This window comes from Canis lupus, chromosome 4 (genome assembly GCF_048164855.1).
Source record: "Canis lupus baileyi chromosome 4, mCanLup2.hap1, whole genome shotgun sequence".
In the NCBI taxonomy this organism is placed as follows: domain Eukaryota; kingdom Metazoa; phylum Chordata; class Mammalia; order Carnivora; family Canidae; genus Canis; species Canis lupus.
Window position 1 is genome coordinate 20,022,732 of NC_132841.1, and position 22,343 is coordinate 20,045,074.

At 34.1% G+C, this 22,343-nt stretch overlaps 1 protein-coding gene across 17 annotated transcripts in view; it reads right to left on the bottom strand.

Moving 5' to 3' along the window:
• HERC4 (HECT and RLD domain containing E3 ubiquitin protein ligase 4) overlaps positions 1-22,343 on the bottom strand; it is a 132,919-nt gene that overhangs the window by 92,041 nt on the left and 18,535 nt on the right. For 8 of the 17 annotated variants that reach the window (XM_072823287.1, XM_072823279.1, XM_072823276.1 and 5 more), the window contains 5 exons: positions 11,472-11,631; positions 10,698-10,739; positions 5,046-5,135; positions 4,113-4,189; positions 951-1,172 (listed from right to left, as the gene is read on the bottom strand). In XM_072823287.1, the coding sequence (XP_072679388.1) occupies positions 951-1,172; positions 4,113-4,189; positions 5,046-5,135; positions 10,698-10,739; positions 11,472-11,631 (591 nt within the window). The remainder of the gene's footprint in view (positions 1-950; positions 1,173-4,112; positions 4,190-5,045; positions 5,136-10,697; positions 10,740-11,471; positions 11,632-22,343) is intronic. The other 9 variants (XR_012029465.1, XM_072823286.1, XM_072823288.1 and 6 more) reach the window with 5 other exon arrangements.

Genomic DNA, 22,343 nt, shown 5'->3' on the forward strand with positions numbered 1-22,343 from the left:
ACAAGCCTACTTAATTGGGTTCCCAGGTCTTTCTATTCATGTTGCTGTGATAAAGGAGGGTTTTAAAAAGTAATTTAAGTGTTAATCTGCCTTAACACCAATCTGCAGAGGACTAGAAATCAAGTAATTTCAAAGCTATTTGACTGCTTCTAATATCATTCTTTATATTCACCTCACGATAATTAAGCTCACAGAATTCTATTTAAATACTTGAAAATTATACTTTCTGCTATTTTGTAGCAGAAAAGAAATATGTCCTAATCTGACATATTTTTCTTATGCAGAACAAAATATTTTAAAATTCTGAGTATTATTTATCATTACCAGTTGTTACTAGACCAACAACTCACTTTTGTTCACTTAAGTCAGGACAATTATGTTGAATTTTATGATATTAGTTTTTGTATTTCAGATATTTCCATCTGCACTAATGTAGTTATGAAAATCAGTTCAAAACTAACTTGTTTCAAATAATAACTTTTAAAATTCAAATTGCTTATTTTCAAACTCTAAATCAATGTTAAAAGTGAAGCCCAAAATAAAGATTTAATGATTCAGATTATTTTAATATTTCCTTGAAAAACTCAAATAGATTAACAGTTCATATTACCTTCCAGAATAATTCTACAACTTCTTTCACCAATGGTGGCCAATGATGTGATCACCAATTGAAGTAATGTTTTTCACAACTTCCTTTTAATGAATATCTAACAAAGATTTTTACCCAGATATACTTCTTAGAGTTTATTTTGTAATAAAAAGATATTTCTTTAGCATTCCCACCATCCCTTAAAAGTATTTTCAAATGGAATTTTTAGGTAAACCTCTCAACCCCTTCTCCACATCAGGGAAGATTTGGGTACATTTCTTTATGACATTAAGACTCACTGGTCCATCTCAAAAGATCATTTCTTTTTAAGTACATTTTTCTATAAATGATGACAACCTACCATTTTCATCATTAAGACCTAGTTGACCAAATTTGTTGCGTCCCCATCCAAAAATAGCTCCAGAAAGGGTGAGTACAAAACTATGGGCTCCTCCTGCTGCAACTTGCATGAAAGGAATTCCAAGCAAAGACTTAATCAGCTGTGGTGAAGCTTGCTTTTTACAGTCAATGCCTAAACCCAACTGGCCATATTTATTCTGTCCCCAACAGAAGACTTCACTCGCTGTAAAACAGAAATTACAAAATTAACTATTTTCCTCACACATACAAAAATTTCATTTGAAGATCATCAGTTATTTGGGGACATTCTCCCTCTTACCAAATGGAAATACATATTTCCCCTTATTAAGTTTAAATCTTATATGGAAACATAATACCACCTAAAAGAACATTCTGTATTAGTATACTTTAAGTTTGACTTACTAATGAATGGTAAGTCACATGACTGAGGGTAATCTCATTTCCTTACATTCCTTAAGATAGGACTATTTTTTAATATTTACATCTCAGTTTTATTCTATGATTAATCCCAAGAGGCACTCAACCAGGCTCAAGGCTTCAGTTATTATATACTGATCACATTCAAAATTTTATCACTAGACCAGACATCTCTTCATGAGCAAACAACTCATGTATCCAATCGTTTATCTGATATCTACACTTGGATATTACAAAGGCACCTCCAGTTCAGCGTGTTCCAAACAATTTATGACCCCCACACTACCTTCCATATCTGGACCTACTCTCAGTATTCTTCATCTCAGTAAATGATATTATAACTGATTCAATAGTACAAGCTCTAAACATACAGAGTCATCTTGAACTCTTCTCTCTTATACACAGATTGGTATCAATCTATCATGTATCACCACATAATATACAGTTTTCCTTCTAAAGAAAAATATGGCAAACAGATCTACTACTCACCATCTCACCTGGTTCCTATAATAGTTCTCTCTGCTTGTCATTTTTGCTCCTCCAACTGCCACTCTTTTTTGCAACTTTAGATATCTTATTTTTTTTTAAACAATGGTACTAATAACTTTTTAAAATTCATACTATAAAATAGTATACACTTAAAAGTAAATTTTAGTCTAAAATTAGACCCCAGGTACTCTTCCAAGAGACAACTATTCTTATCAATTACTGGTATATACTTCCAGAAATATTTTATGGACATACTAGCAGACAACTGTATATTTACATGGAGATATTAAAATGTAGATATGATAATGTGGCTCACCTGAAAAAAAGGTATCAGAGCCTTCCCTTCCCTTAATACCAAGATAAGCACTTTTAACAAGGCCTATGATGTTCTATATAATCTACCTATATTTCCAAGCTCATTTCATACCAATCTCTTCCCTCACTCACTATACTCGAGTGAGACTTGTCTTCCTTTACATTCTCCAATGCCCATTTCTCACATGCTTGCAGTGTGCGTGTATCCCTCTGTGTAGACCTCCCCTCCATGCTTTGTCAAGTTCAGTTCCACTCTCTCCCAGTAAGAAGCTTTCCCTGGTGGGACGCCTGGGTGGCTCAGCAGTTGAGGGTCTGCCTTTGGCTCAGGGCGTGATCCCGGGCTCCAAGGATCAAGTCCCACATTGGGCTCCCTGCGTGGCCTGCTTTTCCCTCAGTCTCTGCCTCTTTCTGTCTCTCATGAATAAATAAATAAAATCTTAAAAAAAGAAGCTTTCCCTGGTCACCCAGATTAAGTTCAGTCTCCCTGTTTTATGTTCTAAATATCCTAAACTTTTTTTTTTAAGATTTTATTTATTTATTCATGAGAGACACAGAGAGAGAGAGAGAGAGAGAGAGAGAGAGAGAGAGAGAGAGAGAGAGGCAGAGACAGGCAGAGGGAGAAGCAGGCGCCATGCAAGGACCCCAGTGTGGGACTTGATCCTGAGACTCCAGGATCACACCCTGGGCCAAAGGTGGCGCTAAATGCTGAGCCACCTGGGCTGCCCTTTTTTTTTTTTTTTTTTAGGATTTTATAAACTTTTATCTTTGTAGTCCTTTTTCACGGTATGTAAGTACATTGTTATTTATATGAATATGACTGTACTGTTCTTCATTCCTATTGCACTTTACTATGACCTTGACCAAAACTATTTTTTCTGTCTCAAACTAGTTATTTATCTGCACCCTCCACTAGATGGTACAGTCCTTAAAATAATTCTCTCTGCTTATCACTTAGGCTCCTCCCACTGCTTCTCTGTTTGCAACTGTATTATCTTACCTTTATTTCCCCACAGCTCTGGCCTGGTGCTAGACATTTAATGAGTTAAATAATAATAATGAAGCTCCTGGAACTTATTTTTTAAATGGTAAAAAACCAATATGGTAACCTATGCTACAATCCTTAGCTGGCAAATGAAAAAGTTAAAAGAAGAAGCAAAAACAAACAAACCTAATAGAATGCTTAGCATTCTTTGTTTTTATTCACATAAAGTCTGAGATCAAATGAGATTGGGCAAGTTATAAACTTCCTCCATCTATGAAGGTATAGGATTTAGTGAACTATAGAACAATTAGACACAAAAATCAATTCCATGTTTAGATACTAGCAATAACTTGAAAATGATTCAAAAATATAAAATAATAAAAAAAATCATTTGATATCTAGGGAAAAAGTAGTAAAAGATGTATAAGACCACTCCACAGAAAACAACAAAATGCTATAAAGAAAAGTTGAAAGATTTTAAAAGATAGAACATGTTCAAGAATTGAAAGAATCAATATTGTAAAAATTTTCTTAAAACTGATTTATGGACAATGTAATCTCAATCAAAATCACAATAGTTTGTGTGCCTATGAAGACTGACAAGCTAATTCTAAAATGTATGTGGATATAAAAAGGATCAAAAAGAACCAGGACAATCTTGAATTTCAAGAACAGGGGATCCCTGGGTGGCTCAGTGGTTTAGTGCCTGCCTTCGGCCCAGGGCATGATCCTGGAGTCCCAGGATCAAGTTCCACATCAGGGTTCCTGCATGAAGCCTGCTTCTGCTTCTCCCTCTGCCTGTCTCTGCCTCTTTCTCTCTGTGTCTCTCATGAATAAATAAATAAAATCTTAAACAAACAAAGTTGGAGAGCTTTCTGCTAAATTCAAGTATCCAGTAATAAAACTGAAAAGGGGTAAGAAAATTAAAATAATGCTTACCTTTAGAAAGTGCAAGTGAATGATAGTAACCGCAAGCAACCTGTACTATCTGGATATCTGACAAACTTTTAATATTTCTAGAAAATAAGAAAAGACATCAAAATCAGTTAATTCCATGTAACAAATGGTTACTGAATACTATTTATTAATGCCACTTATTGACCACCTACTATGTGCAAGTAGTTTCCTACTGACCTAGCAGTTTATTCTATTTTTTATATAAGTCCATTTTACCCAATTATTTATGCTAACATCGTGAACAAAATCGAATGTAAAAAATTAAGAGGTGTAATGAGAAAGTACTTTGAAAAAATTATTTAGGCAAACTATATTCACATCCTCAAGTATTCCTTACAATGCTTTTATAATTCAGATATTTTCTTTTATCAAAAGAAATCTTTAGCTCAAAGTGTAAAACCTAGCAATCTATTTGTAAGACAAATGAACATGATCTAATTTGTCTAAAATTGGTGTTTGGCCTAGTTTAATTCATGCTCTCTAGCAGGTTTCTTAAGAACCAACAGGGATTCCTATCATACCATGCTAACAATTCGCAATTTATGAAACCCCTTCCTTCTGAGTTATCCTTTTCCTTTACATCTTAATCGGTTTATATTAAACTTAATTCTTCACTGGAGAAATTTAATAAATTAGTATTTATTATGATCACTGATATGTTCAGTCATATTTCTGCCATCTTGCATTTTTTCCTTATATTTTTATAATTTCTTCCCCCCCTTTCTGATTTTTCCTTAATATAATTCTAAAGGCTCATTATTAAAGCACTATGAAAATCAAGTAACTTTGTGCATCAATCATGCCAAGTGTTTCTTATGTAGTTCCCCTTCTCCTGGTCATTCTGTTTTTCCTGAATGAATGCTTTCAAGATAAAAAGGGGGGAGGAAACATAATATGTTTCTTATTTCCCTTTACCTGATACTGCCACCTGACCTGATTCTGCCATATGAGAGTCCGGAGCAAGTTCTGACCAGAGTGTCGATACCCATGATTTTCGGGAGGCAGCTTCAGCAAATCAAATTTTGAGTAGGAGAAAGGAGAGTTACTCTAATTCCATATTGTTGTATTAAAAATATTTTTATTTAGTGGATATGTTCTTAACTACAAAACCTGATAGTTGCACTGCTATAATTTAGCAGAATCCAACAAGTTAGCAGGATCCAATGCATCTTCAGATTTTTTAAATGTAGCAAAATGCCACTTTTTTGCAATTAGCAAAATCAAATACTACCAATGCAAAAACAGGAATAAAAAAGTACATGGATATGTACAATTGTGCTAAAGTTACTGAACATTTACTGTTACTGTTTATGCATATTAGGCACATGATATACTGACCAATGAACTATATTATATATTTTTAAACTATATTGACCATTTTTAAAAACTTGTTTCAGGTATCAACTCCAAGTAAAACATTTCAAATACTATACTCTCATAGCACCTTATGCTTTTTCCTTTACAGCGTTTATCACTGTTAATTACTAGCGTATTTATTCATTTAATTATTACTAGTGTACTCTTCTAAGTAATAAGCTCTATAGAAGTAGACTCTGTGTCTTACTCCCATAGACTCCCCAGGACTTACCACATTGCCTGGCAAAAAATATGTAATGAATACACTGTTAAAGGATGAGTTTATAGAGTCTTCGAAGCTTTAGTATTAAACTATTCAGAAAGTCTGTCCCTAAAACTTCTAAATTTGCATAGCAATTTATACTCAGTGACTTTTACAGTTCTAAAATTATCCTAAGGCCTGGAATACAGCATAAATGCTAATTTCTGGGCAGCCCAGGTGGTTCAGCAGTTTAGCGTCGCCTTCAGCCCAGGGCGTGATCCTGGAGACCCAGGATCAAGTCCCATGTCAGGCTCCCTGCACGGAGCCTGCTTGTCCTTCCACCTGTGTCTCTGCCTCTCTCTCTGCCTCTCTCTCTCGCTCATGAATAAATAAAATCTTAAAAAAAAAAAAAAAAGCTAATTTCTTTAGCCATGTCTGCTACAGTGACAAGGAAATATTTTTCTATGGTATTACCATTAAGAAAAAAATTAACTTTCATCTCCATGTAAATTAATATACTAAAGATTTGGGGTGGGATCCCTGGGTGGCGCAGCGGTTTGGCGCCTGCCTTTGGCCCAGGGCGCGATCCTGGAGACCCAGGATCAAGTCCCACGTCGGGCTCCCGGTGCATGGAGCCTGCTTCTCCCTCGGCCTATGTCTCTGCCTCTCTCTCTCTCCGTGACTATCATAAATAAATAAAAATTGAAAAAAAAAAAAAAGATTTGGGGAGCTGAAGGAAGATATGTTTTTCTTCCCTTCTTTTTAGCTTACAGGAATGAAAAAGAAAGAAAAATACTGAATGGTAAAAAGCTACCATGTTAGTTCCCCATGTCCCATTTTTCCTAAAGAGATAAATTAGAAAATTCTTTTTTTTTTTTTTAAGATTTTATTCATTCATTCATGAGATACACAGAGAGAGAGGCAGAGAGAGAGAGAAGCAGGCTCCATGCAGTGAGCCTGACGTCGGACTCGATCATGGGTCTCCAGGATCATGCCCTGGGCCGAAGGCAGGCGCCAAACCGCTGAGCCACTCAGGCATCCCCAAATTAGAAAATTCTTAATGTATTTTTAAAAACTCATCAAAAGTAATTCTCCTTAAGTAAAAAGGCTTATGTAAATGTTTAATTGTTTTCAATTTTTTTTAATGATTCAAATGTAGTTAAATAAGCCAGAATAAGTTTTGTAAATAAAAATACATACTTATATACACACACACACACATACATACACACTACATGAAGATTCCTAATTCATCAGAACTATGAAGAAAAAAATCGTAATTCAGACATCTAGGGTCAACATTTTCTAACTGCTTATAAATAAGAAATAACTCCCTGAAGTTTAGAGTATATCAAACACTTTAAATGGCCATTACATCACTAAATGATGCACTGTAAAGAACTGAATCATTTCTTTACTGAATTTTGAAAGATGTCTAAAATTTGTAGAACAGTTAATAAACCTGGAAATAAGATTTTGTACTCCCCTCTCTTGGAAAGTCTGTCAAAATATACTGTACTGTTATACTTTCCAATTTAACGTACAGGGGCATTAGAGGCAGAAACCAGGTGCTTCCAGTTGTTTGTGAAGTTAAAATTCCAACAACTGTTAACAAAGACCAGTGAAAATTTTTGATTATATAATTTAAAATTTCAGAACTAAAACATTAACTATTTTACCAATTTCAAATTCAACAAGGTGTTTACATTAAGTACAGCTTTTTTATGTCAATTATACCTTAATAAAGTGATTTTTAAAATATATTTTTACCAATAAAACATTAACAATTTTCTACTTCCTACTGAAGCCACAACTTCCTTACTGATTTGAGAAATCTTAGCACCAATTCCTCTTTGAATTTTGAAAAATTTACACTAACAATCTAGTCTCTACCATTAAAAAATACTTTTTCTTTTTAATCTAAAATTGTTATATGTTCAGAGTTGAGTGAAATCAAGAAAATAAATTTTCCTTTTGACCAAGCTGACAAGTCAAACATATTAGTTTCTACAATCCAGAAATAGCTGTACTCACAAGGATCATGTTATACCACTCTGTGATGTTTTTTATTGCATATGTCCAAGAAATAGGACTTCAAAAAAATTTTACAACTTTATTGCCAACAACTGGTTTTCCAAAGTTTGCATGGAAAAGTATTTCCACTGACTCAAACTAAAACATAGTAAAATTAGGCTTAATTTTTTTTTATAAAGGCATAACATATATTCCACCTAAAAAGAAAATAACTAGGCAGAAATGCAGGTCTACAAAAGAAACTCTTAAAATATAGTGAACAAGTTGAGGGTTTGGAGGAGAGCCAGGTGGGGGGAGGAGTAATTGGGTGACAGGCATTAAGGAGGGCACTTGATATACTGAGCACTGGGTGTTACACCCAACTGATGAATCACTAAATTCTACCCCCAAAACTAATGCTACACTATATGTGAACAAACCTGAATTTAAATAAAGTTCTGAAAGAAAAAAAAAAGAAAGAAATGCAGATCTACAGAGACCAGCATTAGTATTGAATAATTTGTCTTTCCCCAAGTAGTTCTTTCAAAACCAGATAAAATTAGAAGTAAAGATTATCAAAGTAGCAACAGTTTCAAATATAATCTATCATTAATTTTACATTCTTCTTTCATTTTAAAGTGTTGCTGAATTTATTTATATTTATTTATTTTTTGTTGTTGTTGCTGAATTTAAATACTCTTCTCCACTGGCATAAAAATGGACTTTGTTCTCAAGAAAGTACAGCCTAATGTGAATCCTCACTTTTCTGACCATTTTTACTAAAATTATAAACACTAATTTTTAAAAAATTTACAGATAGTTGAGCTTCTTCCTGTCTTCTATACATGTTTTATTCAAAACAAATGCAATATTTACAAAGCTGACTGACAACTCTAAGCATATAGAAAAAGGCTTGAATCTAACAGTGATTTGGTACTACAATTTAAAAGAAAAAATAAAAGAAAAAATCACTGGCAGTGTTTCATAAAAATATATTTCTATGTCGTATATTGATCATATGATTTTCAGAAAAAATTGTTCTTAAGAGTAAGTTGTTTTGATATAAAGATGAAGTAAGTTGTATCAGGATATCATAATATCATCTGTTCTGGATGAACTCAGTGGGGCTCCACTGAAGGCTTACCAACAAAAATACATGAAGAAAAACTCTAGCTATAGAGGACTTTTAGACTAAAATACTGAGAGTTTGTGAGGACTATCCCAGACTCTTAGGTCTTACCAAGGCCACTCTTTGCTGACCTAAATAGCTTTCTGAAGACATGGCAATTAGTGCCAGCCACAGTAAAGGAGACTTTTAAAACCTCAGTGGGTAAGACCAAACAGCAATCTGTGAAAAAGATCCTCTCACCCATCAACATTGCTAGGTGTAGCCTTCCCTAGCAACATGCTCTAGAACAGGAGACTTTTTTTGTGCTGGCCTCTTTCTTTTGTGCTGGCAGGAGGATTATCAGCTCTCAGTTGGCTAAGCCATCCCTCCCTAGTATCAAGTCATATAAAGGTATGTACCTCACCTAAATTTATCATCTCCTCCTGCTTGAAACAAGAGTATGATTTATCTATCATCAGTTTGGAGTATGTTATTTATTCCATATGCTACTGGCTTGTGAAATTCCTGCAGTAAACCTGTGTTAAATAGATGGCTGGCAAAGACAAACTCAGTCTCTACTCATGATTTTCCCAAAACAAAATATACTGAAATACTAAACTGCCCTTTAACACATGAAAATATCAGTAAAAACTATATAATCATCACAAATCGAATCAGTCCATTGAAAAATGAGTACGCTGAACAGGAGAAAGGCCTTACCATAGAGCTTAAAAATTAACACATGCATTTAGCAAATACAAAAACATACAAACTTAAACCAAATGACTCAAATAAGATTTCTTTCGGGTCCCCATCCAGGTTCATGAAATAATAAAGTCACAAACACATAATTTATTATAGGACACTGTTCAAGTAAACTGTCATATAATAAAATTTTCTCCTTATAATTACTTTCTTTCCATTTACTAAGCATCTATAGATCACTGACTGAAATTGAAATCCCCAATACTAGAAGAGCAACAAAAATGTACTTATGATTTTAAGGAACCAGTAAAGTAAATACAAAAGAAATTAGAAAGTTTTGACATAAATCATGGTTCTGAGAATGCTGATTTAGAAAATCTCATACATAAACCCTTTTTTAATCACAGAAAATACAAAAATTTTAAGAATCTTAAATTAAAAATCCCACTCCACAACAATTATTTGTGGGAGGAAATACAATCAGTAGAGGATATGATAAATGTGAGGTCACTATGTTTCTATGAATGCTTTGTATTATTATCTAGCCAAAAGCCATTTGGTTGCAAATTATCATTTTCTGAAACAAATCAAAATTGAAAGGACTAAAAAAATTCAATTTATTTAGCTTAAGGAAAAAAAAGTTTTCTCCCAAGAGCACCATCATTATAAGACATTGAAAGCAAAATGGGAGTTGTATTTGTTATTTAATTGTTGTAACAGAAGAAATAAAGGGAAAAAAATTTGTTTGGAGAGTTCTGTGGAATTTAGTTACAAGGTCAATCAAGGAAACATGTGAATATAATGTATCCACAAGTCTCAACAGACAGTTTTTACTAGAAGAAAGATAAAACATGAAACTAAAGACCAAAAAAAACTTTTAATAAATTAAAACAAACACTCTAAATAAATGCTTTTAAGTTCTCAATAAACATACATGAGGAAAGGTCATATGCTTATTACTAAAGGAACTAGCTAGCCTTCCTAGTTAAAAAAAACTCATTTCTAATAATAGTTTCTGTTCTGAATTAGATTATTTGTCCTGGTGTTCCATTTTCTTATCCTAGTAAGTTACATCCTATTTCTTAAACCAGACAAACATTACCAATGATAAGTTAAAAACAAAATTTCTAAATGTGTGTAAAAATAACTCTACCTAGATTTATATCTAAAATTAGTTTAATACCTTGTTTCTCTGGAGAGTTCTCTTTTGTCCCTATAACTATTACTAGAAAGAAAGAACAAGAGTTTAAGGAAGCAAGAATTTGAATAATTTAAAAAACAAAGTGTGATTAATGTATTATTTCTGTATTTAAAATAAATTGGCTACTTTTCTTTAAATATATTTTTACCTAAATATGTTCAAGCTCTTATAATTTTTAATATTAAAACAATGGCCATGCCCTATGTAAATCTCTAAGACTACAACACTAATGAGGTGTTTATTTTTTAATTTTGAAATAATTCTATGATGAATTAGTGCTTAACAAATTAAATCATGGCCACTACACTTTATAAAAATTGGAAATTGAATTATTTTTATACTAAGTATGTGGGGTGTTTCTATATTCAAAAAAAAAAACAATAAAAAACAAGATAGAGAAAGATGTAAGCAACGAATATTTAATAAATCTTTCAATAGCTGGGGTAGTCACGATTCTAGAATTAGTTTAAATTAGCCTAAACCACTTTAAAATTTTAGTAGGAAAATATTTATAATAAAGTACATATTCCCCATCCCTTTTCTTTACAAACAAATAATTTTGGGGGAAAATATGTAGTACATAAAAAAAAGCACTCAGCTCAAATTAAAGGTAAGAATCTACCTAGAAAACTTCCTTAAGAACTCAAAAGGGAGAAATAATTAGGTATCAACTCTTAAATACCATAGTAAGAATAACTAAGTAACAAATTTATTATAAAAAGATTGTTAAAGACCTCTTTTGGTCACCTTTGTTACCTGGGTACTCTGATACATTCCTCTGATCCTAGCAGGCCAAGCTGTCCATCAGAATCGAGACCCCATGCATACACCTGGCCTTTGTCATTTAGAGCTAATGTATGAGCTTCTCCACATGAAACAGCTACGATATTTTGGGCATCCAGGGCAACAACCTGCTCTACAGAAATCAAGAAGAGAGACATTACATTTTAGTTTTGAACTACTAATGACAATAAAACATTCTTCGTCTTGTACAAAAAAGCTTAAGAAAATGATAAAATACAAACTACAGACTAAGTGTAACACTAGTTACTTTAAAAAATTTAACAAGTATGTGCCATATAAAATTCTCATTGTGGTAAATACAGATATATATTCTGGGGCATAAGCAACTCAAAATATTAAGTTTGGACATTAAGTTTTGAACATTAAGTTGGAACATTTTGGAGAAGAAGTGAAAAGTTTATAAAATTTCTCTCAAAGTGCTCTTCATTTAAAGCCATTACCAATAACAGAAGAGTCCAGCTGAAAAAAGAATCATTTAAACATCCTGGGCCAAATTATTTAATAATGAAATCATAATTGACATATACTACTATGGAGTGATTCTGAAATTAATAATCTGAATTGGCAATTTCTGATAGAAAAGCAAATTCTTTACAAATCTCATAAATAGTGCTACTAGATATGCTGAAGAGAGAACTTTTCGAAGCAATGTACCATAACAAACAGGTTTCAGTTTATGGACTGCCATTTTAACATCAAAGATATAAAAATCCCATATGTGGCTAAAATGTGTTCAAGTTTTAAACCAGAAAATAATTTAGAATACTGTTCCTTCCTAAGACTGTCAGTAGCTATTGACAAACCAGTAAACAAAGTGCAATTGATTCTTTAGTCTCCTTAAGATGTGTAAGGTCTGTCAGTTTTTTTACTACTACTATGACATGGTTTAAGATATCACTTATAATAAGCCCTTTAATTTCAGCTTACTAAAAAAGCTATAATTTCTGTCTTCAATAAACTGAAAGCTGAAGAGTTGTTAAATTGAATCAGAGTTTTCTTCTGAAACACACTTTAGCTCATGTACAAATGCAGATATTCAATAAAGAAACCAATTGCATCGAAAAAGTTTAAATCCCCATGTCTAGAGAATTTCAAATTCTATCTAGATTACTACCCTTGCATTTTGGGGTAGGATGTTAGCCCTATTAGCCTCTAAGAATCTGTACAACTCTAATGCTCTAATGGTACCACTTAAAGTACTTACCTTAAAGTACTATTGAGTTAGTAACTTGTGAAGATGGTGAACAGTATGTAGAAGTTCATTATACTTATCTTTTGCTATTTATATATATTTTGTGTATGTTTTTATGAAATTATATTGTAGGAACAAAGAAAACAAGCAAACAAAAAGAACAAAATGTAACACACTGCCCCCCCCCAAAAAAAATCAAGAAAAAGTAGGACATTATTTGTTTACACCAAAACATCACCATAAATCTTAATTATAAAGAAGGCAGGCCTGTTCTCTTTCACAGAGGCCCCAGAAATAAGTCAACGTCTCTCCAAGACAGTAAAGAGCAGAAAATGACAAGATGACAAGACAAATGAGTAAAGACTGGATGGTACAATAGCAAATGAAGAGTACTTTAGATAGCAACGGCTATAAAGTCAAAGACACCAAAATTCAAAACAAAGAAATGATAATCTTTACGGAAACACAACGAGAATAAAACATTTCTAGCCCTCAATGAGTTTACAGTTTACAGAAAAACAAGTGAGATAAGGATTGTGATTAAATGCTAAAATAAAGATATACACAAAAAGCACCATGGGAATATGAGATACTTATTAAAACCTTAAAAGACAGTAGGAAGAATTCTGGAAGACAGTAACACTTAACACCAAATCCTGAGCTGAGGAACGAGGAAGAGATTCCATGCAGCCATTTGAGAAAATTCTTATAACAAAACTAATCAAAAACAAAGTTTAAAGACAAATAAGAAAAATGGAAAAAATGTTACTCATACCTCAAAGAAATAATCTCCCTAATTTTTAAAGACTTAGTTGGAAAAAAAAAAGACCAGTAATTTAATGAAAAGTGGACAAAAGATGTTAACTGATATACAGTTCACAGAAAAAGAAACAGAAACTGCCCTTAATCATATGAAAAGATGTTCAACTTCATTGATGAGAGAAATGTAAATCCAAACTACATTTAGAAGCCAATAATATGTTCACTTAGAAATGTATAAAACCATACACTTAGAATTTTGTACTTTTCCATACAGGTTATCCTTTAGGCATCAAAGTTTACATTTTTCAAGAGAATAAGAAGAAAAGCCACAGAATGGGAAAAAATATTTGCAAAAGATGGATCTAATAAAAAACTACCCAAAATATATAAAAAATTCCTACAACTCAACAGCAAGAAAATAAATAGCCCATTAAAAAACAGGCAAAAGAACTGGACAGACACACCTCACCAAGTAAGATACACAGATGGCAAAGTAAGCCAATGAAAGGATGTTCTACATTGTATGTCATCAGGGAATTGCAAATTAAAATGAGATACCACTATACACCTTATTAAATGGCCCAGATTGCTGGAAAGGATAGAGAGCAACAGAAACTCTCATTTGCTGCTGGAGGATATGCAAAATGATACAAGCCACTTTTGAAGACAATTTGGTAGTTGCTTACAAAACTAAACATATTCTTATCATATGACCCAGCAATCACACTCCTTGATATTCCCCAAAGGAGCTGAAAACTTATGCCAACACAAAAACCTACACAATAGATGTTTACAGCATCTTTATCCATAATTGCTAAAACATGGAAACAACCAAAATGTCTTAAATAGTAAATAAAGCGTTGTACATCCAGATGATAGAATATTATTGAAATAAAATGGAATAAGCTATCAAACCATGAGAAGACATGGAAGACACTTAAGTGCATATTCCTAAGTAAAAAGAAGCCAATCTGAAAAGGCTACAATTCTGTATGATTCCAAATACATAACATTCTGGAAAAGCCAAAAATTTGAAGACAGTAAAAAGTTTAGTGGTTGCTGGAGGTTGGGGGAAGAGAGGGATGAACAGGCCAAGCAGAGTGTTTTTTTGTTTTTTTTTTTAAGACTTATTTATTTATTCATGAGAGACACAGACTGAGATAGAGGCAGAGCCATAGGCAGAGGGAGAAACAGGCTTCTTGCAGGGAGTGATCCCGGATCCCAAGATCACGACCTGAGCCAAAGGCAGGCGCCCAACAGCTGAGCCACCCAGGCGTCCTAGAGCAGAGTGTTTTTAAGGTAGTAAATAAAACTATTCTGTATGATACCATTACTATTCTGTACAATAATATATATCATTATGCATTTGTCAAAACCCATAGATTGCACAACACAAAGAGTGAACCCTAATGAAACTACAAACTTCAGATGATGTCACTGTAGGTTCGTTTATGGCGGTAAATGTGCCACTGTGGTATAAGATGTGGATAATGGGGAAGATTGTGCATGTGTGGGGATGAAGTATATAGGAATTGTGCTTTCTGCTCAGTTTTGCTGTGAACCTAAAACCACTCTAAAAAAATAGTTTATTAATTTAAAAAGTTTATGACTATAACAAAACTCACACACCAAGATACTACTTTTCACAAAAATCCCGAAGTTTGATAACAATCTGTTGGAGGAAAAAAAGCACTCACCTATTATCAGTATATGATAATAGAGGTGTAAAACAGAACAACCTTTATGGAGAGAAATGTGGCAATACCTAACAAAACATGCATTTACCTTCTGGACCCACCAATTCCATTTCCACGGAATTATCTTACAGTAGCAGAATATGCCATTTAGGCATAGGATTATTTTGAACTCAAAGACATTTTAAGAAGAAATAGATACAAGTAAAGCTCTCTGCCCTCTCCCTATTTGCCTAAAAGGATGACATAAATAATGTAAAGATGCCACTCTTTCCCTATCAAGAAAGACAGAAGTCAATCACCAGAGACAACTCTAAACCCTGTCAGCTCAGAGATGGCACCAGAAAAACCTACGAAACTTTCCTAAATAGCTCTTATCTTCCATTAGTTTCCCCACATATTTAACCTTCCCATTTTGCCACCTTAGAAACTCAGTCCTTTTTGTTACTTCTCTAAAAATTTACTGTTCTTTTAAGATGCTATATAAGCCCATGTTCTATCACCTGAGTTACTCATCACAGAAAGCTCCCATGTGTAAGCTCAGCACGTTAATAAATTTGTTTTTTCTCTTGTTAATCTTGTCTTTTGTCTAGAGAGAGCCTAGCTAGAGAACCTAGAAAGGTAGAGTAGAAATACGTGTGTGTGTTTATGTCTGTTATGTGTGAACCTGTGTATTTATACATACTTGCACCACTGTATAAAAATTAAAAAAGACTGGAAGTATTCCAAATAGCCATCAATAAAGGATTCCATCTACAGATTGGAATATTATACAAAATAATAATAAGGAAACTCTACATATCAATATGTAGATATAGAAAGATCTCAGGGGTATATTAGCAAAAAGAAAAAAAAATCAAGATGTGCAATACTGTATGATTTAAGATGTAAGAATAAGTATATTCATATTTGCTTATATCTACATAAAGAAACTTTGAAAAGACACAAAAAACCCTATTAAGCATATTTTAGGTGATGCAGGAGGAGGGGGAAATACAGTATTCAAATTTAAGAGCAAAACTTCCCAATGTCTATTTATATTACCTTGATTTTTGAATCATGTGAATATATTGCCTATTTCAAACAAAAAAATAAAACTTAATACATCAGTAGAGAAAATAGTTAAAGTCATGTATTAAAAACCAGTGTTTTCTTTTCAAAACTGATCTGAACTCTTTATTTAATTATTTTCTGGGCAGCCCCGATGGCCCAGCAATTTAGCGTCGCCTTCTGCCCAGGGCGTGATCCTGGAGACCCGGGATTGAGTCCCACGTCAGGCTCCCTGCATGGAGCCTGCTTCTCCCTCTGCCTGTTTTTCTCCCACTCTCTCATAAATAAATAAATAAATCTTTAAAAAAATTATTTTCTACATACTAAAAACTTAAGACAAATAATCTTGGTTTTTTCAGAATTTTAGTCCCATCAAATTACTGAGATACCTATTTTGAGAATAGATAGCTACTTCAGAAATACATTATTAAACATAACAACACAATTATTATAACTAATTTGATTAGACCTGAAATGTCTCAGTATACCACTGATCTGACTTTCTAGCATACTGAGAGCGGGGGTTGGGTTGAGGCAATTCATTTTGATGAGTCATTGAGAAAAACTAAGTAATTTAAAAAATTTGTACAGGGAAGTTATAAGTTTGGTATGTTTGTTGTCTGAGAACAACATTCCAATGTATGAAACAGTGGTATACTGAGACATTTCACATCTAATCAAATTAAATGGTTGAATGCTCAAAACAAGATGGCCTGAAAACAGAATCCATGATAAGCAAGAATGAAGGAGGAATAAAAGAACCCAGCAGGGATCCCTGGGTGGCGCAGCGGTTTGGCGCCTGCCTTTGGCCCAGGGCACGATCCTGGAGACCCAGGATCGAATCCCACATCAGGCTCCCAGTGTATGGAGCCTGCTTCTCCCTCTGCCTGTGTCTCTGCCTCTCTCTCTCTCTGTGACTATCATAAATAAATAAAAATTAAAAAAAAAAAAAAAGAACCCAGCAAAACAAAAAAATTCACTAGAAGCCCAACTCAATGATGCCATGTGTGAGAAAGAAAACAAAATTCATACCAAACCCAACAGCTAACACTTATTATTTACTATGTACCAAGTACTATGCTATTAAGTGTTAATCACCAAGCTACATTTGCCTTTCAAGGCCAAGTTAACACAGAAAAGGGAGGAGTAAGAAGGATTTAAATTCACTTCAACTAGGATAAGTATGAATACATAAGGTAAAAACTGGAAGTAAAGGAAAAACTTGCCAAACAAGCCCATTAAACAGTTGATTCCTTTGATAGAGAGAGGCTACAAGATGATGTTGGAACTATGAATGTATGACGCTAAACCTGATGCTAAAGTTTTAATAATGCCACATCATCGGTAGTCAATCGTAGTTCAGAAAGTAAATTATCCCTTTAGAAAAATATATAAACAGGGACGCCTGGGGGGCTCAGTGGTTGAGTGTCTGCTTTTGGCTCAGGGTATGATTCTGGAATTCAGGGATCGAGTCCCGCATCGGGCTCCCTGCATGGAGCCTGCTTCTCCTCCCTCTGTCTATGTCTCTACCTCTCTCTGAGTCTCTTGTGAATAAATTAGTAAATAAAATCTTTATATATATAGACACACACACACACACATACAGATTAAGTATGTGTAAATGTTAACTGTTAGTCACTGTGTTATTCATTCCATCTTTTTATGCTTCAAATGTGCAATAAAAAGTTTGAGAAAAGTAACACTGTGTTCGTATCAGTATTTATGGTTCACCAGAACAATTAGTTTGGGAAGGCACAAAAAAGGCAAACAAATTATAAGTTGTGGGGGATTACCTTGAGAAAGAAAAAAATACATTATTCAGAGACAGGAGCAAAAACAGAAAAGATAATGAACTAGAAACATGTCACATATCAATCTTGTAAATATTGAAAACATATATTCTAAATATATCTCTAATAGGTATAAGTTCATTACTTCTGGTTGTTCTTATATTTACATCGTTAAAATGCTGTATTTTTGAAAACTAATGCTGCATTATTTTAGTAAAGAGGAAAAGGCCATAATCTTTACTCCATACATGCAAATAGTCACTTTTAGACTTCTAAAAGCCAACTAAAATGTTCAACCTACTAACAGTTTTTCTACATCATCTATTTCCTCCTAATTACCTCTGAATGTGTATCTGACTTCAGTTATTTGTTCATAAACTGCATCAAATAAATTTTGTTGCACACATATTGTAAAAGAATACTGCTGCACATCCTTCTAACAATACAGGATAGATCCAGATTCTTGCTGGAAAATGTTACATGATAAAATCCTTCCCATTAAATAACAGGATAAAAACATCCTATTTCCTTTGGGACTAAGAAATACATTAGTCAATTCTTGATTTTGTGAAAATTTACGCAGAATATTATCTCCAGACTCACTGTTTGAGTTCATTTATATGACCAATTTCATTATAATCATACAGTGATGATATTTACCTTCACCCTGCAATTTGTCTAGTAATTGTGAAATTTCTTCCTCTATCAATTTTGTGTCATTATGGACAGAAATGAAAAATTTTGCATTCTCAATTTAGCATTTGTACTTAATGAAAGCTACAAAGAGAAATAAAAGCTACAAAGACAGTGACTCCAGACTTCTTTTATATTTTCTTAGACGCTAGTACAAAACTCTGCACAATATATGAAGAAAACGGATGTTAAATATTGATTATTTATTTCATAGCACCATCCTTCTAGGAAACTCCATCATTGTTCCACTTACAATTTTAGTCTGTTTATTTTAGTCTACTTGGAAATACAATCAATTCTCATTACTGGCAATAGTTATGTTTATAAAGCCACCACAAATGCTTATTTAGCAAATACTGAAACACTGCTCCCAGGGAAAATACAGGGTTAGGCTTCTGCAAGCCTCTGATTATATTTTCATGAACTGATCAACACATAACCTTGTTTAATGTGTGTTTCTGCTTAAAGACATCTTATGATTAATATATATATTGTTGATTCACTAACATTGAATTCACAGCCAACAACACTATAACTCATGCCTCAATGTATTATCTAGTAGGGAACATCACAGTGTTCTTATGCTAGAACACCAAATAGCACTTCAGTACTACCTCAGAGGGCATTTTAAACAGTGAAATCACCAAAAGTACAAAAATGCAAAATCTGTGGTACTAAATATACTGTAAAAAGTGTACTTGTTTACAGAATGAGAGCTGAAACAAGAAAGCAGAGCACTGTTTTGTAGAACTTTGGCTGGGAACGTGCACATCAGGAGACTCAACTATTTTGCAGCTTTGCATATGTGCATGTCCAGGAATGACCAGAAAATGCCCATTAGTATTAACTGACTACAACCTAGTCAGGTCGATTTAATAACAGTACACATATATACCTCTTCTTAGACAATCAATCACAAAATACACAAGATTAGTAGTCTTTTGCTAGCCAGGGTTTAAACCTGATACTAAGATATAATCATCAGGGGGCACCTGGATGGCTCAGTCAGGTAAGCATCTGACTTGAGTTTCAGCTCAGGTCATGATCTCATGGATTGCAAGATTAAGCCCTGCAGGTGCACTCCACATTCAAACGGGGAGTCTGCTTGAGGATTCCCTCCCTCTGCCTCTCCCCCCAACAACATGTGCACGCTCGCTCTCAAATAAATGTTTTCTAAAAACATATAATTAATAATATGCTCTGAAAATCTTGTAAACAAAAAATACTAAGAGTAAAGAATGCATTGCCTTTTGGATCTAAAGGTAATACATACTACAGAAACATCATTAGTAACATATTCACAACTACCATCTCTTAAAAGCAGCTTCTTATTCAAAATTCTAAAACAGCTAATTTGAAGGAAAATATGTACATTATGTTACTCTCCAGCCTCTTTCACCAATAGATCTCAAAATCTTGTTGTTAAGAGTATGATTTGTGTTCTCCCAAAATGCTTATGTTTAAGTACTAATCCCCAGTACCTTGCTTGGAATGATTTGACCTTACTTGGAAACAGGGTCACTGAGGATATATTTAGTTAGGATGAAGTCATATGGGAGTAGGGTAGACCTCTAATCCTCAAAAGAGGAAATATGGTCATAGTCACACCATGTGAAGAAATGCTTAATATTGACAGCAAACCACCAGAAGCTAGGAAAGAGCCTGGAATAGATCCTTCCCTTATAAACTTTAGAAGAAATAAACTCTGCTATCACCTTGATTTTGGATTTCTAGCAAGTAGATCAAATAATGCATTTCTGTTATTTAAGCTACCTGGTTTGCAATACTTTGCTATGGCAACCCTAGCAAATGAAGACACTAGAATAAATATTTTCAAGTTCAAATCATTTTTGTCAAGTTGGCCATGTATTACCATCTCTGTTTTAAAGGCAAACCATAGGAACGCCTGGGTAGCTCAGCAGTTGGGCATCTGCCTTCAGTTCAGGGCGTGATCTTGGAGTCCCAGGATTGGAGTCTCACATCGGGCTTCCCGTGGGGAACCTGCTTCTCCCTCTGCCTATGTCTCTGCCTCTCTACCTCTCGGTGTCTCTCATGAATAAATAAATAAAATCTTAAAAAAAAAATCAGTAAATAAAGGCAAACCATAGAAAGAAATAACTTATATTGAATAATTCATCACAGATAAACTTGATCTTAAAATTTAGAAATTTCTAGTTCATAATTACATTATTACCATGCCAAAAGATTAAAATAAATGGAAGAAAAAGTTTTTTAAATTTTATTTATTTATTCATGAAGAGACACAGAGAGAGAGGCAGAGACGTAGGCAGAGGGAGAAGCAGGCTTCCGGCAGACAGCCTGATGCAGGACTTGATCCCAGGACCCTGGAATCATGACCTGAGCCAAAGGTAGATGCTCAAACACTGTGCCCCTATTTAGTTCTTAACATGCATGCCTTACAACCAAGAAATGTTCCTTTTAGGAATTTATTGTAAACTAATGTTTATTGAATCACATTTTGTAACTAGGAAAAAACAACAGGAAATAATCTGATTTTCAGTAACAGGTAGGTAAATAAATTATGAAATATCCAGGTAAAAGGAATTGATGCTTTCATTAAAAAAAAAAAAAAAAATGTCTATTGTGGTGCCTGGGTGGCTCAGTTGATTGGGTGTCCAACTCTTGATTTCAGCTCAGGTCATGGTCTCAGGGTTGTAGGATAGAGCCCAACTGGCTCCATACTCAGCATGGAGTCGTCTAGAGATTCTCTCCCTCTCTCTCTGCCACACCCCCACACATGTGCTCATTCTTGAAGTCTTTAAAAAAACAAAAAGAATGTCTACTAACATGAAAACTAGAAATATATTAAATGAAAAAGTGAAACCACAAAGCTTTTGTATATATGTACAGAATTATGTATTTTTATACAGATACAAAAGGTAGGAAAATGTAAACAATAGTAGTCATCTTTAGAATGTAGGGATAAAAGTGACTTCCACTTTTTTAAATCACATATTTCTAGGACTTAAAAAACAAGCCATGATAAGTGAAGAGTGAAGATAAATTTCTGATATCCAAATTTAAAATTCAATTGAGGAGTGTGGGGGCAGCCCCGGTGGCGCAGCGGTTTAGCGCCGCCTGCAGCCCCAGGCCTGATCCTGGAGACCCTGGGATTGAGTCCCACGTCAGGCTCCCTGCATGGGGCCTGCTTCTCCCTCTGCCTGTGTCTCTGCCTCTCTCTCTGTCTCTATGAATAAATAAATAAATAAAATCTTTAAAAAAAAAAATTGAGGAGTGTGTGGGTGGTTCAATCTAAGCATCTGCCTTTGACTCAGGTCATGATCCCAGGATCCTGGGATGGAGCCCTACATCCTGGCTCCCTGCTCAGTGGGGAAGCCTACCTCTCCCTCTCCCACTGCTTGTGTGCACATGTGCATGCACTCTCTCTCAAATAAATGAAAAAAAAAATTTTTTTTAAGATTTTTATTTATTTATTTGACAGAGAGAGAGCATAAGCAGGAGGAAAAGAAGAGGGAGAGGAAGAGGCATGCTCCCCACTGTGCAGGGAGCCCAATTTGGGACTCTATCCCAGGACCTGACCTGACCTGAAGGCAGAAGCTTAACCAACTGAGCCACCTAGGCACCCCTAAATGAAATCTAAAAAAAAAAAAAAAAAAAAAAA